Below are 27,972 nucleotides of genomic sequence, written 5' to 3' on the forward strand. Positions count from 1 at the left end.
TGCCTCATTTGGTGAATGGAACCTGATTCAACTAACTAAAGCAATAGTCCAAAGTATATATTGGGTGCTTTAAGTGCCAAAAGTATGGGCATGTAGTGGCACTCTACCTCCTGAGCCACAGCCGCCACCCCCTTTATAAAACTCTGCATCTGCCAATGTAATGAACATAAACACTCTCCAGCAGCATATACAACTTTCACACAGCTCCTCTGTTTGTCTACTGTTTGTTTACTCTACAGGGTCCCCTCTACATCCCGCCCCTCTACCTTTCCGATTGGCTAAACAGTCAGTAACAACCAGTGCAAATAAAAAAATGTCTCTAGTTTATGCCCTCTAGTACTAGGTTGTGCATGAAACATGCTACTCTTATGTGTACAGGAAACTACTTGAATTTCAATGAACTTCCCCAACACCTCACCCCAGTACCTGAAGAAAACAAGATTAATAGAGAGAATTTAGGTTGTTTTTTCGTCTGCCAAGCTACTGTTCCACACTCCAGTCCGGTAGGTGGCGATAATCAGTAATAGTCAAGTAACAAAACAGGAGTAGGCAATAATCATCAAGATTTAATCTATGAATTGTTGTTTACTGATTCAAAGTTAGCCAGTCAGAGAAAAGACATAAAGTTCATGTGGGTACCAGCCCATTTAGGGATTCTGGGAAATGAAAAGGCAGACAAGCTAGCAAAGGAGCGGGTCAAGGGAGAACTAGTGAATATTAATTGACTGTCAAAATCAGAGGGGAAAGCATAGTGTGGAAGTAAATAATTAGGCAATGGTAACAGTAAAGTAGGAGTGGACAGAAATAGTGTAGTAACAGAAACGAGTGACGGATAAAAGCAGTGGGAGACAGTGATCCAACTCAAAGGATACCAACTGCCGTAAAATACCAAAGAAGAAGACGACAACGACGACGACGACGAAGAAGAAAGAGATAGCCGGAAATTACGCAAAATGTTTGCGGTCGGGGCTTGCGGACATAGAAGAAGCTAAATATAGCTTAGCTGTTAATACCTATTCAGTTTTCATGTCTTCCACTACTGCTGTAATGGCTTGAACAAACCTTCAGCATTTCTTGAGCCTGCAAGAGGAGTCAAAAGGTATTTTCAAAACAACGTAGCAGCCAGTGAGTTACCACCTGGAGAAACAATGTCCAACCGTCTGGCCTTCCAGACCCAGCTGGCCTCCATCATGGAGGTTCTTGCTAATGCAGCGGTGGCGGAGATCTGTAAGCTGGTGGACGACGACTATGCGGTGGTGAGTTTACAGATGTCTCAGTGCCAGAGGGAGAACAAGGCCCTGAAGAGAAAGCTGCATCTGCTGGAGTTAAAGATGGCTCGAGGAAATGCCGAGAGGAGGCTCCGGGAGAGCGCCTTGAACAGTAACGTTAGCCGACCCAGGGTCCAGATAAATAACGACAGGCTCGGGGAACCTTCGCCTGCTCCCGGTAAGATGAGAAGAAATATTAAAGTGTGTGTTTTATGTGTTAAAGGGTGTATCCGTTTATCCTATTAAGTTAAAGAAAATAAACAGACAGATGCAGCCAATTTATAATCTCAGGACCTAAAGTCAGCATTCACATAACAACAAAACAGTAACCCATTTTCATTGTTTGAAGTGAATTCATACTGATGACTCTCACACACCAGAATGTATTTTACAATGTATTTTAGTGGAAGAGAGTTGTTGTACCAGCTGATCGAATTTGATCGAAATAAAAACAACTGAACACTTTCAAGTTGACTAAAGTTGGCCTTAAATTGTCAACTGAGCTTTCCTTGACTTAATTTCCATGAGAGAACAACTTACAGGAGTTCACCTACATAGTAATAACTGACTAATTACTTACTTACTCAGCTCCAATGATTTGTTACATTAGATCAACAGTGGCCTGTGTAAAATATATAAAACATGTTACTACCCACCCATCTTTTATAAGTGTATCAGTGGCGGCTGGTGCCTCAAAAATTGGGGAGGACAGGAGGAAAACCAACATGGAATCTTTCAATAAACCGCATCATACCATATCATTGTCCCCCACCTGATGAAATCGGAGGGGTGGGGGGCAATTTCATATGCCAATAAATCAATTTGCTTTCAAAAACAAAAACCCCTGAGTGGTGAAAAGGCTACTTATTTAAAGACAGTCAGCATATACATATTGTTTCTAAACAAAGAAGTGCTCATTTTAGCCGTGGAGTGGTTCAGAATGTGTCATTTTACCAAAAAATTCAAATTTGTAGTATTATTCTATTGTGACAATAAATTTATGTTGTTATCAAAAACAGACAACATATCACATGATTTACAGGTGTTTCCTATGCATTTTCTTAGTATACAGAAATACATAAAGTACCACAAAGCTTATAATCTGATACAGGTTCAGATCAGTGCTGAATACAAGAAAGATTGAACACTTAAAACGTTCACAGATCTAAAAGTGTAGGTTCACATTAGAAAGTATTAATGCATGTATCAAATACATGACTTACACACTCTTATCTATATGTACGATGTACAAAATATAGTCTACAAAGCTGACATGTTAACAGTAGGGGTGCAACGGGTCACAAAACTCATGATTCGGATCGTATCACTGATTTGAGTCACGGATCGGATCATTTTTAGGATCAGCAAAAAAAAAAAAAAATTCTGTAACACACTTACAGCAAGGAACTTTTGCCCATGGTAAATGAAAACAACATTTAAGATGTCCAATGTTGAAATAAAATCTTAAAATATATAAAATATTCAATGCTCTATTATTGTTATATTAAATTGCAATATAAAGCATGATACGTTCCTTTTTTAAACACGGTAGTGAATGAAACAGCCTGTGTCCACATCATCAAGCTGGATGATAACTTAGGAATATGAACACACGTCTTGCTGAACGAGCCACCAAACAAACATTAACCGGGGAAAAGTACACCACTAATGTCAGTTAGCAGCTACGTAGTTTATTAGCTGCTCAACTGCAGCACATTAAACAGCAGGTAAACATACCTGCAAATGTCACTTCGGACCCGTTAGATGCTGGTTTGATCGTCGCTCTTGCCGCTGCGCCACGCAGTCCAAATCCATTTTCCTGTTAGCTTAACATCAGTCCTTAACAGTCCTTCCATGGATGTAAAAAGAGTCCCTCAGGCTGCTACAACAAGCCAACTGTTGCATTGGCTAACGCAAGGAGCCATCTACTCCTGCTACTCTGCCTTACAGTGGAGAGAATTGAAGATGAAATTTGGAAACTATCATTGGACCAACGCAATGTCAATATTGCATTCTGGTTGTTGATTGGTTAGGGAGGACGCCCTCTCTTGGATTGTGTTTTTACGTGTCTTGGCCAATCATAGAGTGCATCCCAAGTCTCTTAAATTGCATCCACGTTTCCCTCACTTGCGTCTTTTCCTTGCGTCTTAGTCCCTCCCACCGTGGATGCAAGGAGACACGCAAGGAAACCAAGCGAGGAGAGAGGAAACGAGGAAATTTGTTTTAAGAGACATGAGATGTGCTTTCCTCTGAAGCGTCATGTGAAGCGATGTCAGTTTCTGAAGACGGAGACAGCTGATCACAGCTGTCAGCCAGCTTTAACAAGCTGTAGAAACTTCTGATGGAGTGTGTGTCTGCACACGTGCACTGTGCTGACACTAATAAAGGTTCACAGCTATTACCGCTAGAGCAGCTGTTTCCTCTCTGCAGCCTGTTACCTGTTTAGCAAACACCTAAATAAAAACCTGCATTCTGCATTTATCCTGTGTCCTGCTCAGAGGCAACTTGATAGTGATACACTTAAATTTAATCTGTAATCTGTCTCCACTTCGGTATGAAATTGCAGTGATGTATCAGGTCAGTCAGATCAGCTGCAACGTCCAATCAATAACTGATATCCAACAAGAGGGTATGTCGGCCGGTAAAAGACTTCCGTGAAGGCTGCTCTCGTGTTTCCTTGCTCCTCAGAGATCGCCTGTCAAAATGGCGTATCAGGAACAACTTCCGGTTCAGGCGAGGGGTGAGGAGAGTACATTAAATTGATGTAAGAGATCTCACCCTGCGGAGGACAGCAGGCACCCATCCTCCTCTGTCCCCCACTGCCTCCCACCACCACTTCACACAGACTGCTCTTTCTCCTCCTGCCCTGCAGGTGTCGCTGTTGAAGTATTTTAAACAGAATTTCTATAATGGATTTTTTCCAGAGAAGAGAGAAAAAATATTTTATAAATAATACTAAGATTTGGTAATGGTTTACTTCAACCAAATAGTCTTTTATATATTTTGATCTCCCTCTTGCCTCTCAAAAATTAGAGGAGGATTAACCTCCTCTGCCTCTATGGACCAGCCTTCACTGATGTGTGTGTGTGTGTGTGTGTGTGTGTGTGTGTGTGTGTGTGTGTGTGTGTGTGTATACGTATATATATATATAATAGCAGCTGAACTGAATCTAAATGCAGACACATAAAGCAACACTGTCACATTGTAATATAGGTAGTTACATCGGTGAAAGATTGTTTATCCTTTTGCTTTCAGCGCTGTAATTTAAGCAGAATTAATCCGTGGCAGGCAATGTTCAGCACCTGGACTGTCTTTGTGTTTATTTTCTCTAAATAATAATATTTCCTTCCACAGTTTGAATTTAAAGATTAAAGATCTGAAAGACAATGCCAAATGTGAATGAATGCATTAATATCACAAATCAAGTTTTTACACTTAGCTTTGTTGGAACAGTTGGTGTAGTAATAAAAAAAAACATGGTGGAATAAAGGCTGATGGGAACAGAGTTTTTAATTGGACATATAGAGCCTGTAGGGGGCACTAAGGTGTAGAAAACATGAAAAAAAATCTGATGAGCTTGTAAAGATCTGTTACCAAACAGTAGCCTAGTTACACGTTCAGCAGACACTGAGCAACATTAGCATTTATTTCAAGTTTCTGCCAATAGACAATATTAAAAGCCAGTACAGTGAGCTAAAAGAATTGGGTGATCTTTTTCTGTTATTTCTACATGACGAGTGACCCTTTTCACGTAACACATTGTCATTTGATTCAGCTTGGGTTTATTTTTACACTTATTTAAAGACAACTGTTTCTCTGCTTCCAACGTGGTGACACTGTCAATACTGACCATGGAAATGTACGTCAGTGTGTCTAAAAGAAGTTTTTGTTTGTTTTTTGTAGGTGGTGTGTTTGAGCGACAGTTGGATGTGGCTCTGTGGTCTGGCAAAGCCACTGAAGGGGACACAACCAGTGAGCCAATCCATTCTGACAGCATCCAAAGTAAAGTAAGCATACCACGAGGGCTGACAGGGTGACTGTTGAGGTCAGGAGATGTTGCGCACACAGAGAAGCTCAGAAGTCAGAGCTGGGGTAACAGACATACAGGGATGGGACACAGTGGTTAAAGTTCTCAGGCACCGTGCCTGATTTCTGGCATAGAGCAGTTTTAAATTTCTATAATAATTCAATACATTTCCTCCAGGACAACTTTTCAGGCTCACAAATCTTTTCTTGCTTTAATCCATGGGGACAGGTTGGCTGCTGAGCAAACTGTCCAGCACAGGAGCTCAGCTGTAAACATCCAACAGTGTTATGTTTGATAGCTGCTCTGAATGAGTGAGTGAGTGAGTGAGTGAGTGAGTGAGTGCATGCACTGTAGCTGCATGAGCATGAACCAGATCTTTGCTGGCCAAGTGACAAACTTGCCTTGCAGTCACCAGATGTGGAGCTGGTGGAGCCAGAGGCACTGCTGGTGAAGGAGGAGAAGGTGGAGGCAAACATGTCACAACATGAAGAAATAGAAGAAGATGTGCCACTCATTAGAGATGATGGTGAGTGTACAGAGACAGAGAGAAAGTATTGAAAATGATACTGATGCTTGGTCAGATTCCTGTTTTCTTATTCTTTCATCAGATAGTTTCTTATTTAAAGGGGTAATCCACTGATTTTACTCATTGCCAGTTTATTAGTTATGGGGGTATCAGCCTGTGTAAACAGTTTTATAATGTCCCCTGTGGCTCTGGAGGAGTGTTAACAACTGAGAAAATAAACTTGATAATGTCATAGTGATGTCTTCAGGATCATTGCTTGGGCTTGGAGAAATTTTTAACACAAATATTCGGTTTTAAACTGGAGCTGTGCATGTGGACCGTTTAACAAAACGCTATCAAGTTGCCTTATCAGAATTGTAGGTTCCAGTGTTTTCGAAGTTTGACCCATACTGGAGTAGGGATTTTCTGGTATCAAATTTTCATGCTACGATTATTGTAGGTAAAAATATCACATAATCAAAAAAGGGAAGTATGGTCATTTGTAGGGCTGTAGTCTGCTGGTCGACTGGTCAATTAGTTGGTTGATATGCTCTCGTCTGACTAAATTCTCTTTGGTCGAATAATCTCTGTGTTATTTTCATAAGGAGAAAAGTTCTACATCCGTAGCTTTCCGGGAGTAATCCATTATTTCCTGTGGCGGGAGGGATAGACTAACAAAACGGGGGTGTATTCAAAACACCCCTGTTGTTTTCACAACTTTGAACTCACCCAACTTAATGGAGACTGCCAGGTCTAACTGTACTCAACATTTACTGAACGTACTGAACGTTTACTGAATCTATGTTTCTCCATAATGACACAACGAGAAACCCCCACCAGGCCAAAAAAAAATTTTTTTTATATTTGATATCCGAATGAATATCCATTCGTGCGGAAATCGATACTGTGTAGTGCTGTTCTGGTACGAGTCAACCTCTGTCGTTGCCTGGGAAGCTATGGGTAGCGTGGCTTCGTTAAGGAGTATGTTTGCATAGTGAGTGGGAAAGAGCGAGGGGCAGAGAAGTGACGGTGGACACGAGCGGAGCAGAGGAAAAGGTTAGTAGTAAGTTGTCAATCTGGCAGTAAATGTACAGTACAGACTACAGTGTGTCAGTTAATAAATGCTAAAAAGTCATGTCTGTTGTTTCCCCAAATGCTGGAAAAGTAAAGGGGGTTAGCAACAATGGGTTAGCATAACCTGAAGACACAAAAACAGAGAAATACAGAACAGAGAAATGTGTGGCTGCCGAGTTTACTGTGCACTCTGTCCTGTTTTTTTTTTGCTGATCTGAAAAATGATCCAATCCATGACTCAAAACCATGATGCGATCCGAACCATGAGTTTTGTGATGTGTTACAACCCTACATGATGATAATCAAAGTTTCCATGAAATCCTACTATTAGTGCTAAAACATAGTTAAATGACTTTACACCACGATCACCTGGGATTTTATTCTCTGAACTGCGGTCTGTATGCTCCAATACAAATAACATCAAAAACAGTTTAAACACTATAAACAAAAGCAGGTTGTTCAAAGTTTTACAGTTGGCTGGAAAGAACTTAAAATGCAGCCCAGTGTCTCTTAGATTCTACACACATAGATTCATTCATATTTTAAAAATGCAAAAACTTTGTAATAAGTTTTATCTGCTGGGTGTTAAATTAATTTGTAAAATAAAGAGAAATTTGTAAATATTAGTTATACTGGGCTCTTACAGGCCAATTGTGGCTAAACAAAATCAAACTGCTGCTGAAGGCAGGAGAGCTGCTCTGTGTTCACGGTGTCTTCTGAAAACCATGATAATCATGGTAATGATGGTTACGGGAAATGGTTAGCAGTGTTGATAGCAGTGTCCGAAATTAACTTTTTGACTCACCTGCCAAGGGTTTTTGTGTCGCATACACACTTGTTTTAGTACATTTCATTGAGATAATAAGCTATTATGTTGAATGCAAAATTTGAAGCAAAATTATTTTAGTTTGACAGAACAGTACGCTTATTTGTAATCAATATAGCTGTGTCTACAGCGCTGGCCTAACAGCTCAACAGCCCCAAACCAAAGCATATTTTTTAGGCTTTAAGTCTATTTTTCTCTGTTTTACATGTGTAACTACAATCATTGTGATTGGGCTCTAAACACTTCCAAAATGCGGGTGATCTACGCTTAACACTGTATCTGAAGGCCTCCTGTGTAGACACACAGATGGAGCACTCGCTGCTGCTCTGCTGTGCTTTCTGTGTAGACACAGTTTTGCTGCACCGTTTGGACACACGTAAAAAACACATATGGTGATTTCTCTGCTATACATACGTGTAACCAGGTTTCTAATCAGCTTTTTACAAGTAAGCATGTTCATAATAACTGACTGCAGACAGAGAAAGTATGGCGACGAGAGGCTGGATGAAAGGAGAGATCATTATACGAAGCAAAGCATCCTCATATCTAAAGTAGACGGACAGGGATAGATGGACTGGTACAGTAGGAACAGGTCTTGCGCTGAGTAGCCAGCCAGTTATAGTAACAGCATGAGAAGATGCGCTCTGTTGTAGTCAGTGCTCAATTCAGTTTGTCATTTGTTAAGCAATAGTTTAACATAAATAAACAAGTAAATAAAAAATTATAAATAATAGGGCATCCCTTTCGTCCTGGAGGCGTTCCAGGAAAGATCTTCCCAAACACATTTTCCACTGTCCCCAGGATGACAGGATGCTGTTAGTCTTGTTGGGTCTCACTAGCTGACCACATGTTTCAAGGCTCTAAGAAACCTCAGTCCTTGGTTGTTTGCACCTAAGTGTGAAACTCCATCTATGGACTCAGGTTAACAAAATTAGAGATCCCCCTCTTCTCACTCTCTTTCCCTCCCCAGCTGCTGCTGGAGCAGCTCTCTGCTCTCTTGTGTGGCCTACTCACAGCAGACACACACAAAACCCTTTTTCTTTACGGCAGGAGACGCAAGAGCCTGCCTAAGACTCAGTAAGTAAGTTGTCTAGTGTCAGCAGCTACCACACAAGTCTGCTGGCTGATTTAACAAATACAGAAGCCATGAAGCAGAGTTAGCTTGCCGCTAACTCTATAAGGACTACACAAAGGAGTGACCTGGACCCTCTGACCTGCACAGCTGGAGCACTGTCTACCCAGCAAAGCCTGCATCCTTCAGCTTTGGAGCCAAACTCTTTGTAGCCTGACTCATCCTCGGATTCACCAGCTAAGAAGCAGAACACCACAAAGCATCTCTTTCTCCATGGACTTGGTAACAACTGGGCATAGCCTAGCAACATATAGTGACAGCACGGTTAAGCAAGAATAGCCACACCGCTAAGTTAATGTTAGCATGCTTAACACATGTTACATCCAGTAACTAGGCCTTGCATACAACTAACCTCTTCCTAACCTGGCACCTTTAGCCTACACCAATTGGCCTTAAACAGAGAACCACACAGTTAAGAGGTTTAAGACCCAACTTTGCACACTCTGCTTCACGTAGCACATGTGGTTCAAGAAACCATATCGTCTGGCCTCTTGTCTCTGTAGTTGTCTGTAGTAGTGCTTGGTCACCAGGTGAAATCTTGCCATTGTCCTCCCCACATATACACACATACATCTTGTATATAGGTACAATTAGCTAGATTAATATTGTGTGTTTTGCTCTTTTACCTTTTGTTAAATAAATGCTTTTGGATATACCTGTTGTCTGTTTTAATGTTGCACAAGAATGAGTTTTGCCAACCTCTGCTCTGCAAAGAACTCCAAAATCCATCAACCATAACTAGCTGTTGATATTGTGATTTTGTTTGTAGTATAAGTTCCAAATTGATAGATATGTACACTTTGAGACTGAATAGCCTATCTTTTTCCCTGACTCCAGGGTTGTGCCCGTTATTATTAATTCTTATTACTAATTTTTATTGATTTTAATAATTATCTTTGATAATCATTAATTATTGCTGATAGCCAAACTTGTAGCCAAGGCCCAACAGTCTCGATCCCTGGACTGCACAAAAGGTGAACTAAACTGTTGTGGCCCACTGTAACTGCTGCTGCAAACACCCCAAAGTGGATGCAGCACAACCACTGATGAATAAGCCCTGTAGGAAATCTAGGATTCCCTATCTAGGGGGCATGAGCATGGACTGACGTCCGTGACCTCACACCCGTCCGCACGTTGAGGGACCCTGGAACATGGCGGTTTTTCAGGGAGCGGAGGTGACGATCTGCCCAGATCAGGATGGATACCGCCAACCTGTGCAGGGCCAGGAATTTAATACCCCCCTGTTTATTCAGGTAGGCCACCACTGTGGTGCTGTCTGACCTCACCATGATGTGCTTACCACTCAGTTGCGAGTCAAAGTGGTGAAGTACCTTCTGAACTACTGTGAACTCCAGCAGGTTGATGTGGCAGGGTAAGCTCGACCAAGTGCCTCCCACATTGGCTTGGTCAAGGGTCCCGTCCCAACTGGCCAGGGAAGCGTACATGAAGACCTGGACATAATGAGGGATGCACCCCATCACAGAGACAGCTGGCTGAGTCCTGAAACATCATGTCTCTCTGTGTCAGTGTGGGGATGTGGAGTTTGTGCTGTTTGTCCTGGCTCAGGTGCAGCTGAAGCCACAAGAACCACTTTTGGAGGTTTCTAACATGCAGTAACCCCATACGTACCAACAGGTGAGCTGTTGACATCATCCCGAGCAGCAACATGACAATCCCCACTGGGACCAAGGCAGCAGATCTCACCCATCCGGTCTGACCGTCAACATGGAATGGCGTGCAATGTGACCGTTCAGGACACGCAGGTCCAGTATCGGTCTCAAGCCTCCTGATTTCTTGCGAACTAGAAAATATGGGGAAAAGAAGCCCCTCTGTGCCTCCAACTGGGGAACTGTTGATATGGCCCCTTTTCAGAGGAGTGCGGCTATTTCCTTCTCCAACGCTGCCATCTTGGTGGGAATGGAGACATCAGAAGTAGGCCGCTCATAGGAAAAGGTCGATGGCAGAACTGGAGTGCATAGCCCTTCTTCAGAGCTCTGTCTCGTCAGGTGGAGAGAGGGCCAAAGAACCGCACCCACACCGGGTGACGAGCCGTGAGCGGCAAGGCGAGGGGTTCAACAGGGAGGGCTAGAACGGGCCTGCCTGTCTCGCCCCTCCTATTGAAAGGGGGAGCACATTGGGGGCTTCCACACTTCCCACCAAGCCGACACACCATCCTCAGCTGTCACTGGGCTGGCATGGAGGGAGAGGACAGACTCAGTGGCCTCTGCCTAGTGCCGCCAGCTGAGGCAGCAGAAGCATGACATGGGAATCCGCTGGTGGCATTAGTGAAGCACAAGAGGCACAGGTCTTTCTAGTAGCTTCTTAAATTAAGCTTTTCTGTGTCATACATGATAGTGAAGTGAATATCTTTGGGTTTTGGACTGTTTGACACTTGAATGTATCTCTTTGAGTGGCTGTGGCTCAGGAGGTAGAGCAGGTCGTCAACTACTCGGAAGACTGGGGGTTCAATTCGCGGTTCCTCCAGTCAGCATGTCTTGCCCAGGTGTCCTTGGGCATGATACTGAACCCCAAATTGCTCTCATTGGCTATGCCATCAGTGTGTGAATGCATTAAATTCCCCTTCTGATGAGCAGGTTGGCACTTTGCATGGGAGCCATCAGTGTATGAATGTGTGTGTGTGTGAATGGGTGAATGTAGGCATGCAGTGTAAAGCACTTTGAGTGGTCAGAAGACTAGAAAGGCACTATATAAGTGCAGTCCATTTACCATCCTTGGATTGTGAGGAATTATAAGAGCATTTTTTTCACAATTATCTGACTAAACGATTCATCAACTAATCGAGAAAATAATGGGCATATTAATCGATAATGAAAATAATTGTTAGTTGCACCTGTATTATGTTATGAAAATATTGTATCCCATCGCCCAGAGACTAAATTAGCAGAATAGAGCACCGAATCCAGCATTAACAAACGAGTCAACCAACCAACACACACTACAGCATTTTACAAAAGTTAAACCAACTCTAGTGGGGTGAAGAAAATAACTCTGTCCATTCTGTTTGATTCTGTACGGCTTTGCACCCGTACAGCATTTAGGATAACGATGGCCTTCTCTCGAATATACACCAACGTATTGAACGAACCTGAAGAAGCTACAGGCGAAACGCGTTGTTCGCTCTCAATAAAGTCACAGTAAAGTCATTACAGTGTGCGGTGGTATATTCTGATTTTCACCTTATATGTTCCTGCGACCGACCAGCACCTGTCTGAAAATACTGGCTGTGCATGGGGAGTTCTGTCCTTTTTATACACCAACTTCTGTTTTTATAAAAAGCATTGAACTAGTGATGTTGGTCAGTAAATTGCACATCTTTATTCTCATAAATGCAATAGACTGTAAGATGCTTCCCAATTAATACAGTTAACTTTTCTAAATCGAACAGCTGCGTACTCTCACACTCACTCAAAGCAAAGGAAACTTCGCTTTTTTCTGTTGGCCAGGCAGTGACCTTCATCAAGACCAATTAATTTAACTGTCAGTGATGTTTCATATTGCATTTCAGTAGACTGAGGACAGAGGAGTGAATGATACAGGAGTAAGAGCCTAAATATAGTGCCCTCTTCCTATTTATCCAGTCAAGAATCGGTTTCGAATTAAGAAATCGATTCTGAATTCAATCATGACACTAAGAATTGGAACCAAATCGAATTGTAAGATTTTCATCCCTACTGAATTTACCATTTGAGCCTTATTTGCTGCAGAAGGGTTCTGCTTCTCTCTCTCTTCTGCTCACACAATCTATATCAAGAGACAAGTATTATTATTATTAACTATAATGTTTTTTTCTCCATCCTTCCCCCCACATTGTGTCCTGAAGGAGTGGTGGAGTGTGTTCCCTGTGGAGCTGCAGGACAGAGACCCTTTCTTGAACAGCAGGACACCCAGTCCACTTCCAGCCAGTCCCAGTCCCAGACCCAGATCCAGAGCAGCAGGACGAGGCATAGTAGCAGCAGCGGCAGCAGAGGAGTGGAGGTCAGTGGCTCCTCTCCTCTCCTTAAGTCTGAACTCAGTGCCTCTGTAGAGGACCGAGACTCGCAGCAGGAAATGATAAACTCTCACCAGTATATCGATGATGGCAGCAATGACTCACAGTTTGACGTGTTGTGTGACAATAAAAGTGCTAACTCATTGGTTGAAGAGTTTTTTGACGAGACTTCAGCGGCTGAAGTGGAAGGAAGGAGGCTGTCTTGTTCTTACACGATGGCTGCAGCTGATTTCCCATCAACCTCTTCCAGTATTAATGGCTGGGCCCGTTACAGCCCCACTTTCCCCCTGTCTCAGCCCCTCAGCGACGGCAGCAAAGCCTGTCATCGGGCCAGTGCCAAGGAAAGACTATTTGTGTGCAGCTACTGCGGCAAAGCTTTTAACCGGCCCAAGAAGCTGGAGATCCACCAACGCGTCCACACAGGAGAGAAGCCTTTCAGCTGTTCCACATGTGGGAAGATGTTCTCAGAGGCCGGGAACCTGAGAAAACACCAGAGAGTTCACACCGGGGAGAAACCGTACAGCTGTGGGTTGTGTGGCAGGGGATTCGCCTGGATAAGAAACCTCAAAACACATCAGCAAAAGAGCCATCCTGAAATTTATACTGAAGAGGAGACCTGGGAACACAACTGAACTGTCTTCTTACCTGCAGTCTAGAGTGTAATAAGGAAAGAGAAAAGACCTCTTGACTCAGTGTTGGCAGTGGAAAGTGACTTTCTGCTCAACAGAATTAATTTGTTCTACACAAGACCTTCATAAGAACTTTCTGAACAGATTTTTAAATATTTCACATAATAGTTAACAATAGAAGTGTTTTTAAATGTGTTTTCAAAGAGAGAAATCTTAGTTAAATAAAAGGAATTACAATTGCAGTTTATCAGTGTCCTATACGCATGCTTGGGTTGACCCACTGCACACTCTGCCTCTTCCTGGACCTCATTTCCCAGAATCATCCTAAAAAAAGGCATTGTATATTTTTGTTATTGTCAACTAATTCCATGAAAAAACAATGTCAAAAATGTGTTAGTCTGTCTCTTTCTTTTTCCCTCTCTGACTTCCCTAGCCTGCCTGTGGTTCCTATTGTGGACGTAAATCTTAAAAAATGCCTCACAAATATATCGTTTCATTTTTTAAAAAGTTCAGTAATTTCATAAAACAGCTGGTCACTGTAGTTTTTAGCAAATGTTACTCAAACAAGAAGAAATGGTGCATCTGTTGGGGACTATTTTCAGTGGCGGATTAATCTATGTTTGATGCTCCAGTGAGTTTTTCTGGCAGCAGGATGGTGTGTGTGTGGGACTGAGTCAAAACAAACTACAGTGTGTGTCTTCATGGTGATGAAGGAACATGTCTCTTTCAGTATCATAACATATTAGTGTGTCAGTCCAACATCCAACAGTCCCAAACTGAATAATTTATTCAGCTGTTTTTTTTAATTTTTTGTGCATTTTTGTCTTTATTCAAAGGTGGACAGTAGAAACTGACACAGTGATACAGTATACTGCATGGTATGCATCTGAATCACTAGGACACTCCCTCTTCAGCTGTTACATGAAATAATACAGAAACATGTACTGGGGCCGTATTCACAACGGATCACTATCACTAGAAGTCCTAAAAGTTCCTAACAAAGAGTTTCCTCTTAAGACCGATTCACAAAGCAAAGCTGTTGAGAGACACTTTCAGCAAGGACCTGAGAAATTCCTGAGCGAAGAGATGGGGCAGGGTTGACCCTGTTGGTATGTCTGACATAGCACTATCTCCACAGTGATTGGTTGACAGGTGACTGGGCTGTGTTAGTGAATGTTTAGGAGAACATTCATGAACACATACAGTGTGACAAGATAGGTTTCATAAATGAAACAAGGTAAAATACTTGATTAATACTTAATTACTTGTTCTGTTGATTGTATCTGACAAACGCCATCTACTTACTGATAGTGAGATGTTTTTTTTCCAGTTGACTGAAAAAGATCATTCATTGATTGGATAACTCTATATATAGTGCCTATTTAACCAGGTAGTCCAGTGATGGCCAGGAAATCAGCTTTATTCATTTATTTGTTGCAGTTGGTGATTATTTAATGTTCACCTCAGCTGTCAAACAAAAGCATGAAGAGTGTATTTTGGCGTGATGTCAATTCTGACAGATGGTGGTTATATTATGGGTTCATCCGTACCAAACTGTTTTTTTCTGATGGAGTGTTTAAACCGTTATATCTGGTCTTATTCTGTTTTATAATATATTGGTACACTGATTAAATCCTTATTCCCACCATCAAAATATACTTCACAAAGTTCGTTATCATTGAATTTTTCCAAGATCCTGAAGCAAGGAGGCCCTCTACCTGTACCTTGTGAGCAGGTCTCAGTGACTTACAAGTCTCTGGAATTCCTTAACTTCTCTCAGACTGAGGAGCTAAAAGCTAAAATGGTTTGTGAATTACTCTCAGCCCAAAAACTTAGGAGTCCTAACATTAGGACTGACAGGCCCCTAATATTTAGGAGTTTCTCCTAACTCGGCCAGCTAGGAGCTACTTTAACTTTAGGATGTGTTGGCCCTGGTCTGTTCTGTGTTGCTTATAATGGGATATTTAGTATAAATAATAATCACTTGTGAGGTGTTCAGTCTTGGCCAGTATTCAGTTACTCTTACTGGATCTGTAAAATCGTGTCCATGTACTTCTTGTAAATGTTTGAGGGCACTTTTAGGAGTGGTCATGTGTTTTGATGAAATATGTAAGTTTTTGTATGCATAATATCATTTATGGAATAAATATGCTTATTGAACCACTAAGTCTTATTTCATTACCATCTTATTTTAAAATGAATACTTGTCATTACATCATTGTCACTCAAACTGCAGATAAAACTCTGTCATGCTAATGCATGGATCACAAGTATGGCATATGTTTTAATAAGTGAAATGTGTCAAACTGTATGAGAGGAAATGATCTTGTATTGCAAGTCGCAGTTTCCATTTTGCAAATTTGCTGTAAGAAGCTACTAGAGAGCAGAGTGGACACATGGACGCATATTTCCTACCAAAAAGCCTTCAATGTCTAAATCATCCTGATCAAAAAGCACCTGCCCAACATGTCACCTCCTTACCGTATGGATGAAGCATAGAATGCCAGCCAGTAGAGAATATGGACAGAAAATTAAATAGGACAGAGGGGGCAGGGCGGTTTTTACCACTAGCTCTCTTTTTGATTTTGAGGATAAAACAAGTCAAGGGAAAGATCGGAGACAAATATATACAGTTAGATCCAGAAATATTTGGACAGTGACACAATTTTCACAATTTTGGGTCTGTATGCCAAATGAAACAATCGAGATGCAATTGCAGGCCTTGAGCTTTAATTCAAGGGGTTGAACAAAAATAATGTATGGAACATTTTGGAATTGCAACCATTTTAATACACAGTCCCCTCATTTCAGCGGCTCAAATGTAAGTGGACAAATTAACATAATCATATATAAAATGTTAATTTTTAATACTTTGTTGAAAATCCTTTGCAGGCAATGACTGCCTTAAGTCTGGAATCCAAGGACATCACCAAATGCTGGTTTTCCTCCTTTGTGATGCTTTGCCAGGCCTTTATTGCAGCTGTCTTCAGCTGTTGGTGTTCATGGGTCTTTCTGCCTTATATATTGTGCAATATTCCACTTCTTTGCCTTAAAAACCTCTTGGGTAGTTTTCACTTTATGTTTTGGGTCACTGTCCATCTGTACTGTGAAGCGCCATCAAATCAACTTTGCTGAATTTTGCTGAGTCTGAGCAGACAGTATATGCCTATACACTTTAGAATTCATCCGACTGCTTCTGTCATTTGTTACATCATCAATAAACACTATTGACCCAGTGCCATTGGAAGCCATGCATGTCCATGCCATCACACTGCTTCCATCATGTTTTACAGATGATATGCTTCGGATCATGAGCCGTTCCAAGCCTTCTCCGTACTTTTTTCTTCCCATCATTCTGGTACAGGTTGATCTTAGTTTCATCTGTCCAAAGAATGCTGTTCCAGAATCTGGGCTGGCTTTTTTAGATGTTTTTTGGAAAAGTCTAATCTGGCCTTTCTATTCTTGAGGCTTATGAATGGTTTGCACCTCGAGGTGAACCCTCTTTATTTGCTCTCATGAAGTCTTCTCTTTATGGTACACATGGATAATGATATGCCTACCTCCTGGAGAGCGTTCTTCACTTGGCCGGATGTTGTGAAGGGGCTTTTCTTTACCATGGAAAGGATCCTGTGATCATCCACCACTGTTGTCTTCGGTGGACATCCAGGCTTTTTTGTGTTGCCGAGTTCACAAGTGCATTCTTTTTTTCTCAGAATGTACCAAACTGATTTGCCCACTCCTAATGTATTCGCAATCTCTCTGATGGATATTTTCTTTTTTGCAGCCTACGGATGGCCTGTTTCACTTGCTCTGACAGCTCCTTTGAGCGCCTGTTGTGGGTTCACAGCAACAGCTCCCATATGCAAACCTGGACTCAGCGCCAGATCTTTTACCTGCTTAAATGATGATGACATAACGAAGGAATAGCCCACACCTGTCATTGAAACAGCTTTTAAGTCAGTTGTTTAATTGCTTTTGGTCCCTTGAAAAAGAGAGAGCTACATATTAAAGAACTGTAATTCCTAAACCCTTCCTCCAATTTTGATGTGAATACCCTCAAATTAAAGCTGAGAGTCTGCACTTTAAGCTCGTATTCATTATATAACTATGGAAACATAAAATAACAAAACTTGTCAGTGTCCAAATATATAGGAACCTAACTATAAATACATATAAATACAAAAATTTCCCTCTCTCACTCCCCTCCCATGGGGGGTGGTGGTGTGTCTTCCTCAAGCTCGGGTCCTCTCCCAGTTTGTGGGTCACAGCCCCCAGTGCTCCGATTAACACTGGCACCACTGTTGCCTTTACTCCTCACATCTTTTCTAGCTCCTCTTTTAGCCCTTGGTATTTTTCGAGCTTCTCATGTTCCTTCTTCCTGATGTTGCTGACGCTTGGGATTACTACGTCTATCACCACTGCCTTCTTCTGTTGTTTGTCGATCAACACGATGTCCGGTTAGTTAGCCATCACCAGCTTGTCAGTTTGTATCCGGAAGTCCCACAGGATCTTAGCTTGGTCATCCTCAACCACCTTAGGAGGTGTCTTCCATTCTGACCTTGGGCCTTCCAGCCCATACTCAGTGCAGATGTTCCTGTACACTATGCCAGCCACTTGGTTATGGCGTTCCATGTACGCTGTTCCCGCCTGCATCTTACACCCTGCTATTATGTGCTGAACTGTCTCAGGAGCACCTTTGCACAGCCTGCACCTGGGGTCCTGTCTGGTGTGGTAGATCCCTGTCTCTATTGATCTTGTACTGAGTGCCTGTTCTTGTGCTGCCATGATTAGTGCTGTCCTTCAGTCCAGCCTTTTCCAGCCACTGGTAGGATTTCTTGATATCAGCCACTTCTTCTATCTGTCGGTGGTACATGCCGTGTAGGGGCTTGTCCCTCCATGATGGTTCCTCCTCCTCCTCTGCATCATCAGATTTCTGCTGCCTGAGGTATTCACTTAGCAGTTCATCTTTGGGGGCCATCTTCCTGATGTATTCCTGGATCTTGGTTGTTTCATTCTGGACAGTGGCTCTCACGCTCACCAGTCCTCGGCCTCCCTCGTTCCACTTAGTGTACAGTTTCAGGGTGCTGGACTTGGGATGAAACCCCCTATGCATTGTGAGGAGTTTCCTTGTCTTGATATCTAGGCCTCTATCTCCTCCTTCGGCCAGCTTATTATACCAGCGGGGTATCTAATGACTGGCAGGGCACACGTGTTAATGGCCCGTATTTTGTTCTTCCCATTCAGCTGACTTTTCAGGATCTGCCTTACTCTATGTAGGTATTTGGCTGTGGCTGACTTCCTTGTGGCCTCCTCATGGTTCCCATTTGCCTGTGGGATCCCAAGGTATTTGTAGCTGTCCTGAACATCTGCAATGCTGCCTTCTGGTAATTCAACCCCCTCGGTTCTGATCATCGTCCCTCTCTTCGATACCATCCGACCACACTTATGTAGTCCGAATGACATTCCGATGTCTTAGCTATAGATCCTGGCGATGTGGATCAGTGAGTCGATGTCTCCCTCATTCCTGGCATGCAGCTTGAAGTCATCCATGTAGAGGAGGTGACTGATGGTTGTTCCACTTAGGAACCGGTATCTGTGGCCACTCTTTGAGATGATCTGGCTGAGGGGGTTCAGGCCTATGCAGAACAGCAGTGGGGATAGTGCATCACCTTGGTATATGCTGCACTTGATGGTAACTTGTGCAATTGGCTTTGAGTGGGCCTCCAGAGTTGTTTTCCACCACCCCATTGAGTTCTTGATGAAAGCTTTTAGTGTCTTGTTGATGTTGTACATTTCCAAGCATTCCAGTATCCATGTGTGTGGCATTGAGTCATAGTGTGTATATAGCAAGAACATCAAAACAATCAAATAAATCAGCAAAGCAATACAGCACCAGTTCAATTTCCTATTGTGTATTAAGAGTATAACATCAAAATCAAAGAATAATAGTTCATTTGAAAAGAAAGATTGAAGAGTAGAAGTTGAACTAAGCATTCCCCTACAGTTTAATCAGAATGGGACTCAAATAGACACAAATCAGTTCAGAAAACACTGTTATGTCAAGTATTGACAGTGTGTTTGACATTTATTCCCCAGCACATACCTCAAACTTACAAAGCTGCTGCCTGTCAGTGCTACTCACTGTACATGTGTGATTACGTTGTGTGTCTAAAATCAGCTGTTTTCTCTTAGTGTGTGCAGAAGGAGGAGGAACCAGATGTGGTGCTGGTGAAGGTGGAGGAGGTAGAGCTAGTGACGGGAGCCCAGAGCCAGCCAGGCCTCAGCATACAGGAAGGTGAGCGAGTGGACCTTTCCTTTTAATCAAAAGGAGTGTCTTTCATTCTTATTTGGGGCCTGTTTAATGAAGCAAGTTCAACATACCCAGGATATCATTGTTAGCTGGCTTCACTGAGCCTAACATTGGCTGTCCAGATAACCAGTACTATGAAGCTGGTTATCAACTAGCTCAGTCAGCTCTGGGTTTTCCAGCTACAAGCGCTTTCATGTGAAAGAAGTGGGGCTGTTAATTACGAGCAACATCATCAGAACCATGAATGAAGTGCTTCATATGATATGAGTTGAAACAGTGATACCAAGTACCTGTGGAAAACTTCTGTTTTAGAGACAGCAAAAAGTAATATTCAACGAAGTGAAATGTAAACAATAGCCTGTAATCATATAACAGAATAAGATGATGTAGAAAAACTAGAAATCATTTCTACATATTAAAAATAGGCTAAGGCTTAAAATACATGTAGAAATTATTATATATGACTTAACTATAGAGTATTTTTTGCTATTTAGTTGGATGATGAAGAAACCATTCTGAATATGTCACATAAAAAAGACCGTTTCCGCTACTGAAGCAAAGAGTGGAAAAGTAGTTAATGACTGATTAGGTCTATCTGACCCAAATGTTACATTTATAATCATGGGAGTCAATTAACAGTGTGTGGATTATTTTTCTAATAAAAGACAATCTTTTGTTTTTTCATTTCCAGTTATCATCACACAGTTGTCTCATCTTCTTCTGAGCTGCAGTGATGGAATCAGAGTGTAAAATCATCCACACTGTCAGCTGTCACTCTAAGGATAAATTAAACTTTGGACAATTAAAATGCAGCTAAATCATCATTATGTGTTTAGTTTCGTGAATGATCTCACTGTTTGTTAGAAGCCCTGTTTTAAAACCATAGTGGAAATAGAAAGCCTGGAACAATAAAATGTTTCTAACTGACCTATAAAAATATATATTTCTCCTTTTTACTTGTAAAGTCCTGTAAACTCAGGACTTTTGTCCATGTCAGGATCCTGTAGGAATGATGACTCTTATTTCCCAGTAATCTGATTGGTCAGTGTTCGGAGTGTTTACAGGTTGTGATCCAATCCTCTGAAACTAACATCATCTGGAGCAGGTTAGCTGTTCACCATAAGTTACCATGGTGATGTACCCCAGTAAGAAGTGAACCACCGTCGTAACCCTGAAAACCCAGAGTTACACTTGAAGTTACCTTGCTAACTCTAAATCTTGCTTCGTATTACAGGCCTCTGGTGATCCCCAAATCATGCTTTTAGCTGCCTTACCAAGCATGTAGTAATTTGTTACCCATTTCAAAATAAAGCATCCACTTCCTTTACAGTTGAAAAGCAGGGTAAACATTAGAGAAGAAGGATATTACTTTTAAACCTCAACTTGTTCACAATATTGGTAACTTAGACCAATTATCACTTTTAGTTCTCTCATAAATTGTAATCAAACATGTTTCATGATATAATGTTGTCGAGCTGGTACAGTTAGAAGTGTCTGTAAGAGAATATCTTTCTCTTGTATCCAGGGTTGGTGGAGTCGAGCACAGATGACTACAGAGGAGTGCTGCCTTTTGATGAAACCACACAAACCTCTACCAATCAGCTGTCTGACCTGCAGGAGTCTGGGCCAGGCTTCTCAGAGGTCAGCTATGGCCATCCTTCGCTGTGGACTAATGGGGGGGATAATTATTGTCATGGCGACAGCCTCCCAGGGCCATCCTCGCACTGCGCCCCCCTCTCATACCTGCCCAGCACACTCATTGGAGCAGAACCTGGCAGTTCTGGAAGGGGATTGGCTGTTGAGAATTCACCTGGAAGGGGATTGGCTGGTGAAAGCTCTAGAGGCTTCCTTACCTCCGTGTCCTTTCCACAGGCTTCTGTTATTGATCTTTCAGAGGAGTCCAGCCCCATTCAGGTGTCAGGTCAAATGCAGGATGTGCAGCTCTCAGGTCCGGGGCCCCAACAGTTCCTGGACCATGGTCAAAGTCAGGGTCAGGGCACTTTTATCAACGTTGACATGCATAAGAAAATCCACAGGAAGAGGGTTTGCATCTGTAGGTTCTGTGGGAAAGGCTTCAGCTCTCCAGCAAATTTAGAATCCCACCTCAGGACTCACACTGGTGAGAGGCCATATGGCTGTAGCATCTGTGGCAAAAAATTCTCCCAGTTCTGGAACCTGAAGATCCATCGCAACATCCACACCGGGGAGAGACCGTATGTGTGCTCGCTCTGCCCAGAGAGGTTTTCTGACCCCAGCAACTTGAAAAAACACCAAAAGAGACACCACCCACACATGTAGACATGTAGTCAAGGGCGCTTGCATGGAGAATGGTGTGTGTTGCTAGTGTCACTTTTCAAAACCCCCTAAGGAATCACATTAACAACATTACAGTCAATTTTACCTATATATTTTAAAATCAAATCCCAAATTCAAAATCAATAGCAAGATAAGGAGCAAATCTAGCTTGTTGTCCTGTAGCTAAGACATTTATCTTCTTATCCCCAATGTCAGTCAAAACAGTAGGTTTTTAAGACACCATACACCATTTTTTACAGTACCAAAACAGCTTGAATATGTCATATATTTCTCTAAACTAGCATGAATTTTCAATTGAACATGAAATGAAAATTGTTTATGAATAGATAAATGTCCAAATTTAAAGTGTGTAAGAGTAATGTCCATTGGCACAACTTTCTCCTTACAATCTCACATCGCACTGAATCTACAGCTGTCAGTGATGACACAAAATGATGATGATTATGAAGTGTAAATAATCTCAATTTACTGTTCACTATTGAATAACTATTGAGTGTCTAATATATAGGGAGTATTGAATGAGTGAATGAGGGAGTGATTTCAGACACAGCCTCAGTATAGTTAATTTCCTGTCATACTCACCATTTTGCTGTTTTGAGTTTCTCTGTTTACCACTAATACTCTTCTCATTCACTAATCACTTCCGGTGGTTTCTACTATGCCTTTTTCTTATGATCGACAGTCAAGTTACTGTCAATGAAACTGAACCCTTCCTGCACAAATTTTGAATTAAAAGTCTACCAGGATTATGCCCTTTGAGCTGCTGGATGGCTTTTAATATGAAACATCTGTGTAGGAAGTGTTGTTTCTCTGACAGTAGCTTAACATTGCACAAGAAAAACAGTTAAGTTGAACTCAGGACAGTATTTCTGTTTTAGGAGATAAACTGAGTGTACAACATGACCCCACTTGGCCTTTTTTTTGTTTTGTTTTAGATCACGGTTAAGTTACCATCTAGGAAAAATCAATACTTCCTACAAAGATGTTTCACATCAAAAACCTACCAGGAATGAGAGGGTTTATACTAATTTCAGCCACTATAAGGCTTTTAATATGCAATATCTCTGCAGAAAAAGTTGGTTTCATTGACAATAGCTTTACAGCAATCAAAAAACATCAAAGCGGAAGTGGTTGAAAATAATTAGTGACTAAAAACAGTTGTGGTAATAAGAGCAGCAGAGTGGTGAGTATGACATGACTATGTTGTACTGATAGAAATAACGCTGTGTAAATGTACATTATACTGACTTCATTGAGACAACAGTTAAACAGAAAGTTACAGGAAGTTAGTTATTAAAATTTATATTTTATCAAATATATTATATACTGGCCCTAAGCCACTATTTGACAATCTGCAGTATCACAGTGTTATTGTGGGTTCAATATGTACCAAATCTCTTACATTCACACTTGCAATAGCAAATTACGAGCTACTTGGCTGTATTTTAAGTATTTGAGTGTTGACATAGAAACAAAACTCCACAACAAGCCAAACAATAATTTCAGACTCGGTAGGTATATAACACTCTTTCAGTTCACATGTTTAGCCACTGTTTGGGGGATTTTCAGTCAATTATGTGTGCATTTTTAATGTATTTTATTTCTGTTCTTCCAATGAAAATGAATTGAGTTTGTTGCTAGTTCAGGATCTTCGATCCTTATCAGATTGTTATCTACAAAAATAATGAATGTGTAATTTTAAAGTCTAATTATCATGTAAAATACAAGCCATTGTAGCATAAAGATATACTGTAAATGTAACGCTAGACTAGCCTTTTCTATTGTGTCACAATTTTGTAAAATCCTCAATGTCCAAGGTTTGCAATGTAAATAATTAAACTTTTTAAAAATATAATTGGTGAATTTGTGTTTTTATTATACAATAATATATTACTCCAGCATATAGGGCAGTATTATGACAAAATTGTGACACAATATTATCACGGAATCTATAAGTCATACCGTGCATAGTCTTAACTAAAAGATTAGGCTAACTACTGCAGCAGCCGCACCTTAATAAGCCATGGATCAAGCTACTCTGCTCCTGAGAGAAAGAAACATTCCTACCCAGTTTTCAAGCCAAAATAAGAACATGCAGAGAGATAAAGAAATGAGAGAGTTGCTGCCTGAGTTGTAATAAAATTGGTTGGATGCTTGCTGAGATGTAGTCAAGAGTGGTTGTGAGAAATTCATTTCAACCTTTTTCTGGAGGTATTGTGGGCTTAATTTAAGAAAATGAGGTGGTTCTATGTAGATTTTCAGCCATGTCCAAAATATACAAAAACACTTGCATACAGCCACATTACCTGAGGAACTAGTCCTTTAATGTGCTCTAATACTATAGGAGTGAGACAGCTGTGGTAAGACACAGAGTCCCTCGTACTACTCCTCACAAATTATTAATTTTAAGAACGAGCACTGTCCTATTGTAAAGAGGGGCAGACTAGAGATAAACTGTATTCAGTCAATTTTAAGATGTCTTCCTCAGGGCTCATTGACCAAGCAAACATCAGCATTTAAAGGAATATGTTGGCATTTTAGGAAAAATGCTTTTTTACTCTATTGCTGAGAGTTAGATGAGAAGATTGATACCACTCTCGTCTGTATGCTAAAAATGAGTAGCAGCAGCAGCCGGTCAACCTAGCATAGCATAAAGCCTGGAAACAGTGGCAAGTAGCTAGCATGGCTCTGTCCAAACGCCAAAATACATCTTACAAACATCTCACTGAACAAAAATCACTACTTAACACATTGTACCTTATTTGTTAAATCTACACACAAACAGAAATGTAAAAACAACTTGTGGTTTTAGAGGGGTTAGAATGTTGGAACTATGCTTGACGATAAGAAAAAGAAACTCTGATTATCAGTTACAGTAAAATGTGCCAAAGGTTGGGTGAGCATTCCAATGGAAGCCCAGCATTCCTGTTAAATTATGTTTTGACCTATAAGGAGACCCTGTAGTGGTGGATATCAGGCAGTGCCGTCATAAATCTACTGGGCTCCATGACAGGCCACACCATTCTCTAACCCTGACCAAACTTACCTTTAAGCTGCCTTTCAGTCCTAGTCTCACCCAAGCAAAGACTAGATACTCCGCAGCTTGACCTGGCCTTACATTTACATTGTATCTGCTCAGGGAAAACTGCTGTAACTGGCTTGATAGGCAGTATCAACTTAATGGTCCAGTGGACCATTAATACATATCTCACTCTACTGGTCTTACAAATAGTTATATCAGGAAAGTTATATCAGAAAGCACACATGAATCCTACTCTCACCCAAGCAAAGGGCAGATACTTGGCAGCATGACCCGGCCTTATATATACACTTTATTTGCTCAGGCTAAACTGCAATGGCAGGCCCAACTGTTTTCCCAAAATGTTGAACTATTCCTTTAACATGTCAAAAAATAAAATTACTTGTTCATTACATTTGAGAGGAGATTTTTTAAATCATCAAGAAGTCTTAAGAGTTAAAGTTTTGTCTCATCTTCTCCAAGACAACTGGGGAAACTCCATTCCCTGTGAGGACCGTTAGTTTCATTTGAAAGCTACTGAAAAAGCAAGTGAATGGACCTTGAGTCAAGATTTTTTTGTGAAATCCACAAGGCTGTTTTTCTGTCTGGATATGTTTTTGTCCTTACAGCTCTGAACCCTGATATGGTTTGCGTCATTTACATGGTCTTAATGCATCTCTCTCAACCTCTTCTGTTCTTTCTCTCTGCTCTCTTCTGTCTCAGCAGTCTGTAGCACCACAGTCGACCCACAGGATATCAGAAGACTCCAGCAGTATGGTGGCAGTCCAGCTGAGGGTACCAGACACCAACACACCAGCCAGCCCCAACACACAACAGCAACAACAACAACAGAGATCCAGCAACAGCAACCCACTCAGCTCTGAATACTCCTTGTTTGAACTGGAGACATTTTTCACCCGCTGGGCACCTGATAATGACTCTGCAACAGCCCCTGCTGCTCCTTCATGTTCTTTCACCACTGATGACTCTGCAGAGTGTGACCAGAATGGAGTTATTATCGCAGATACTCATCTGCAACCTCAACGTGTGCTCCAGCCACCACAAGGTTCAGCCTCTTCAGCAGTGAGGAGTGGGCAGAGCAGCCAGAGTTTCTCCTCAGTATCCAGCCATGCGAGAGTTCACATTCAGCCGACTGTCTCACAAGGTAAGTGGTTGTCTTGTACCTTTTTTAGCGACTTTAGGTTGCCACTAGATGATTTTGAAGTGCTAGGAATGCTGACATTTCTAACGACTTGTTTCTCAGACCACATCCATTCTAAGCCAGCAGAATTTGAAAATACTTCCACTTACATGCTTGCTCTGGAGCTTTGGACTGTATCACACAGTCCTCATCAGCAGTTTCAGTGTCTTTTCTCTCTTGTGGCCTTACATCCACACCAAGCTGCTCCCCAGAGTGGACAGATGTAAAAATTCTGGTCATGCCGTTAAGTTTGAACAGGTTTCCAAAACCTTGATGTATGCCTTCCTTGACATGGTTTGGTGCTGTACCTCCCTCTGTGCTCAGTTATGCAGAAACAGAATGTCACTAGGGCTGTGATAGACTCAGTTGAAACACAATATGTACTGTATGCCCTATTGTCCCAGCAGATGATTTTGTTGTTTTCCAACCAAAAGACAAGGAAGAAGAAGAAGACATTTAGCCATCTGTCTACATAGGAGTACTGGTACAGATACCAGTTAGGAGATAAATTACAAACCAGGAGGTTCAGTTTAAAGGCTTACAACACACAAAAACTGTACTGCATTGTAGGATTTTACAACCCTGGAGAGTTATGGCGGCAGTGATTTGCTCTTCCATCTTGACTTATGCAAGATTAAGTTGAATTAGCAAAATGCAACAAGGTATCAACCTGGTATTTGCACTTCAAATAGTTACATGCTCTGCCAGAGGTGAGGCAGGACTTTGGCTTTCTACTTTGACATAACCTGACTCTTTCTCTCTTCTTCTCTGCTCCTAGCCTTGCCAGCAGCAATATCTGTGTCCATACCTTTGCGGATGCAGGCTCCACCTTCCCAGCTTCCATGGAGCAGAACACCAGCCATGATAAGAAGTGCGCAGGCTCAGCTGCTGCATCGTAACACCAACAGGATGTCCCAGCAACAACCTAACATTCACTCTGTACAACCCCCACTGTCCACTACCATAGCTGCTGTAAGTAATCCTAACAGCGCTGATAAAACAGGTATCTCTAGTATCAGTTCAACCAGTAGTAGTCACTCAGCTCTACCAGTGAGGGGATCCACAGCAGCTTTGGCCAGCATTGATGTGGCCATTGCTGCACACCATCAAGCCAGCCTCCTGGGTCACCACAACAAAAATCAAGCTGCCAGTGTGGTGCCCGGTGATCGCCGCAGGAAGAGCTACATATGCCGAGCCTGCGGCAAGGCTTTCTCTGGCCTGTCCAATCTGGAGGCCCACAAGAGAGTCCACACCGGGGAGAAACCTTTCCGCTGCGACACCTGCGGGAAGCGTTTCTCAGAGGCCGGGAACCTAAAGAAGCACCAGAGAGTTCATACTGGGGAAAAACCGTTCAGCTGCGACCAATGTGGGAAAAGGTTTGCTTGGATCTGCAACCTGAGGACGCACCAGCAGTCTGCCACAGGCTGCGGACAACAGGCCAGGGTAGAGTTAGGACTGGGCTGATCAGTGGTGGAGGACAGGACTGTTAATGCAAGTAGTACTTTATTGGAAAAACAAAAACATCCACACAGGGGTATACTGCCTTTTCTTTGTTCATAATTAGTGGTATGGCAGCAATAAAAATGTGAAACAGTGACCATATTTCTTTTTTTCAAACGTTTTGTGTCTTTGACACAAGATGACTATTAGCTCTCA

General features: G+C 41.8%; 1 protein-coding gene across 2 annotated transcripts; it reads left to right on the plus strand.

The window, feature by feature from the left end:
* Positions 1-299: 299 nt before the first annotated feature.
* On the plus strand, positions 300-27,913 carry si:ch211-89o9.6 (Krueppel-like factor luna). 2 transcript variants are annotated; one of them, XM_042392582.1, is made up of 8 exons: positions 300-1,446; positions 5,172-5,275; positions 5,704-5,821; positions 12,674-12,828; positions 19,663-19,765; positions 21,306-21,421; positions 25,839-26,280; positions 27,095-27,913. In XM_042392582.1, exons 1-8 carry the CDS (start codon positions 1,149-1,151, stop codon positions 27,778-27,780), a joined length of 2,022 nt encoding a protein of 673 aa, XP_042248516.1. In that variant the 5' UTR covers positions 300-1,148; the 3' UTR covers positions 27,781-27,913. The 2 variants fall into 2 exon arrangements, with proteins under 2 accessions (XP_042248516.1, XP_042248526.1); XM_042392592.1 differs by having other exon boundaries at positions 306-1,446; positions 25,842-26,280.
* Positions 27,914-27,972: the final 59 nt, after the last annotated feature.

This window comes from Thunnus maccoyii, chromosome 2, assembly GCF_910596095.1.
Source record: "Thunnus maccoyii chromosome 2, fThuMac1.1, whole genome shotgun sequence".
NCBI classification, from domain to species: domain Eukaryota; kingdom Metazoa; phylum Chordata; class Actinopteri; order Scombriformes; family Scombridae; genus Thunnus; species Thunnus maccoyii.

What these genes read in the sequence shown, in the direction of transcription:
- si:ch211-89o9.6 (XM_042392582.1), top strand. Translation starts at nt 1,149, where the DNA reads ATGTCCAACCGTCTGGCCTTCCAGACCCAGCTGGCCTCCATCATGGAG. An exon ending in GGAACCTTCGCCTGCTCCCG is followed by an intron (nt 1,447 to 5,171) that starts GTAAGATGAGAA and finishes TGTTTTTTGTAG; the next exon opens with GTGGTGTGTTTGAGCGACAG. An exon ending in TCAGCCGACTGTCTCACAAG is followed by an intron (nt 26,281 to 27,094) that starts GTAAGTGGTTGT and finishes CTCTGCTCCTAG; the next exon opens with CCTTGCCAGCAGCAATATCT.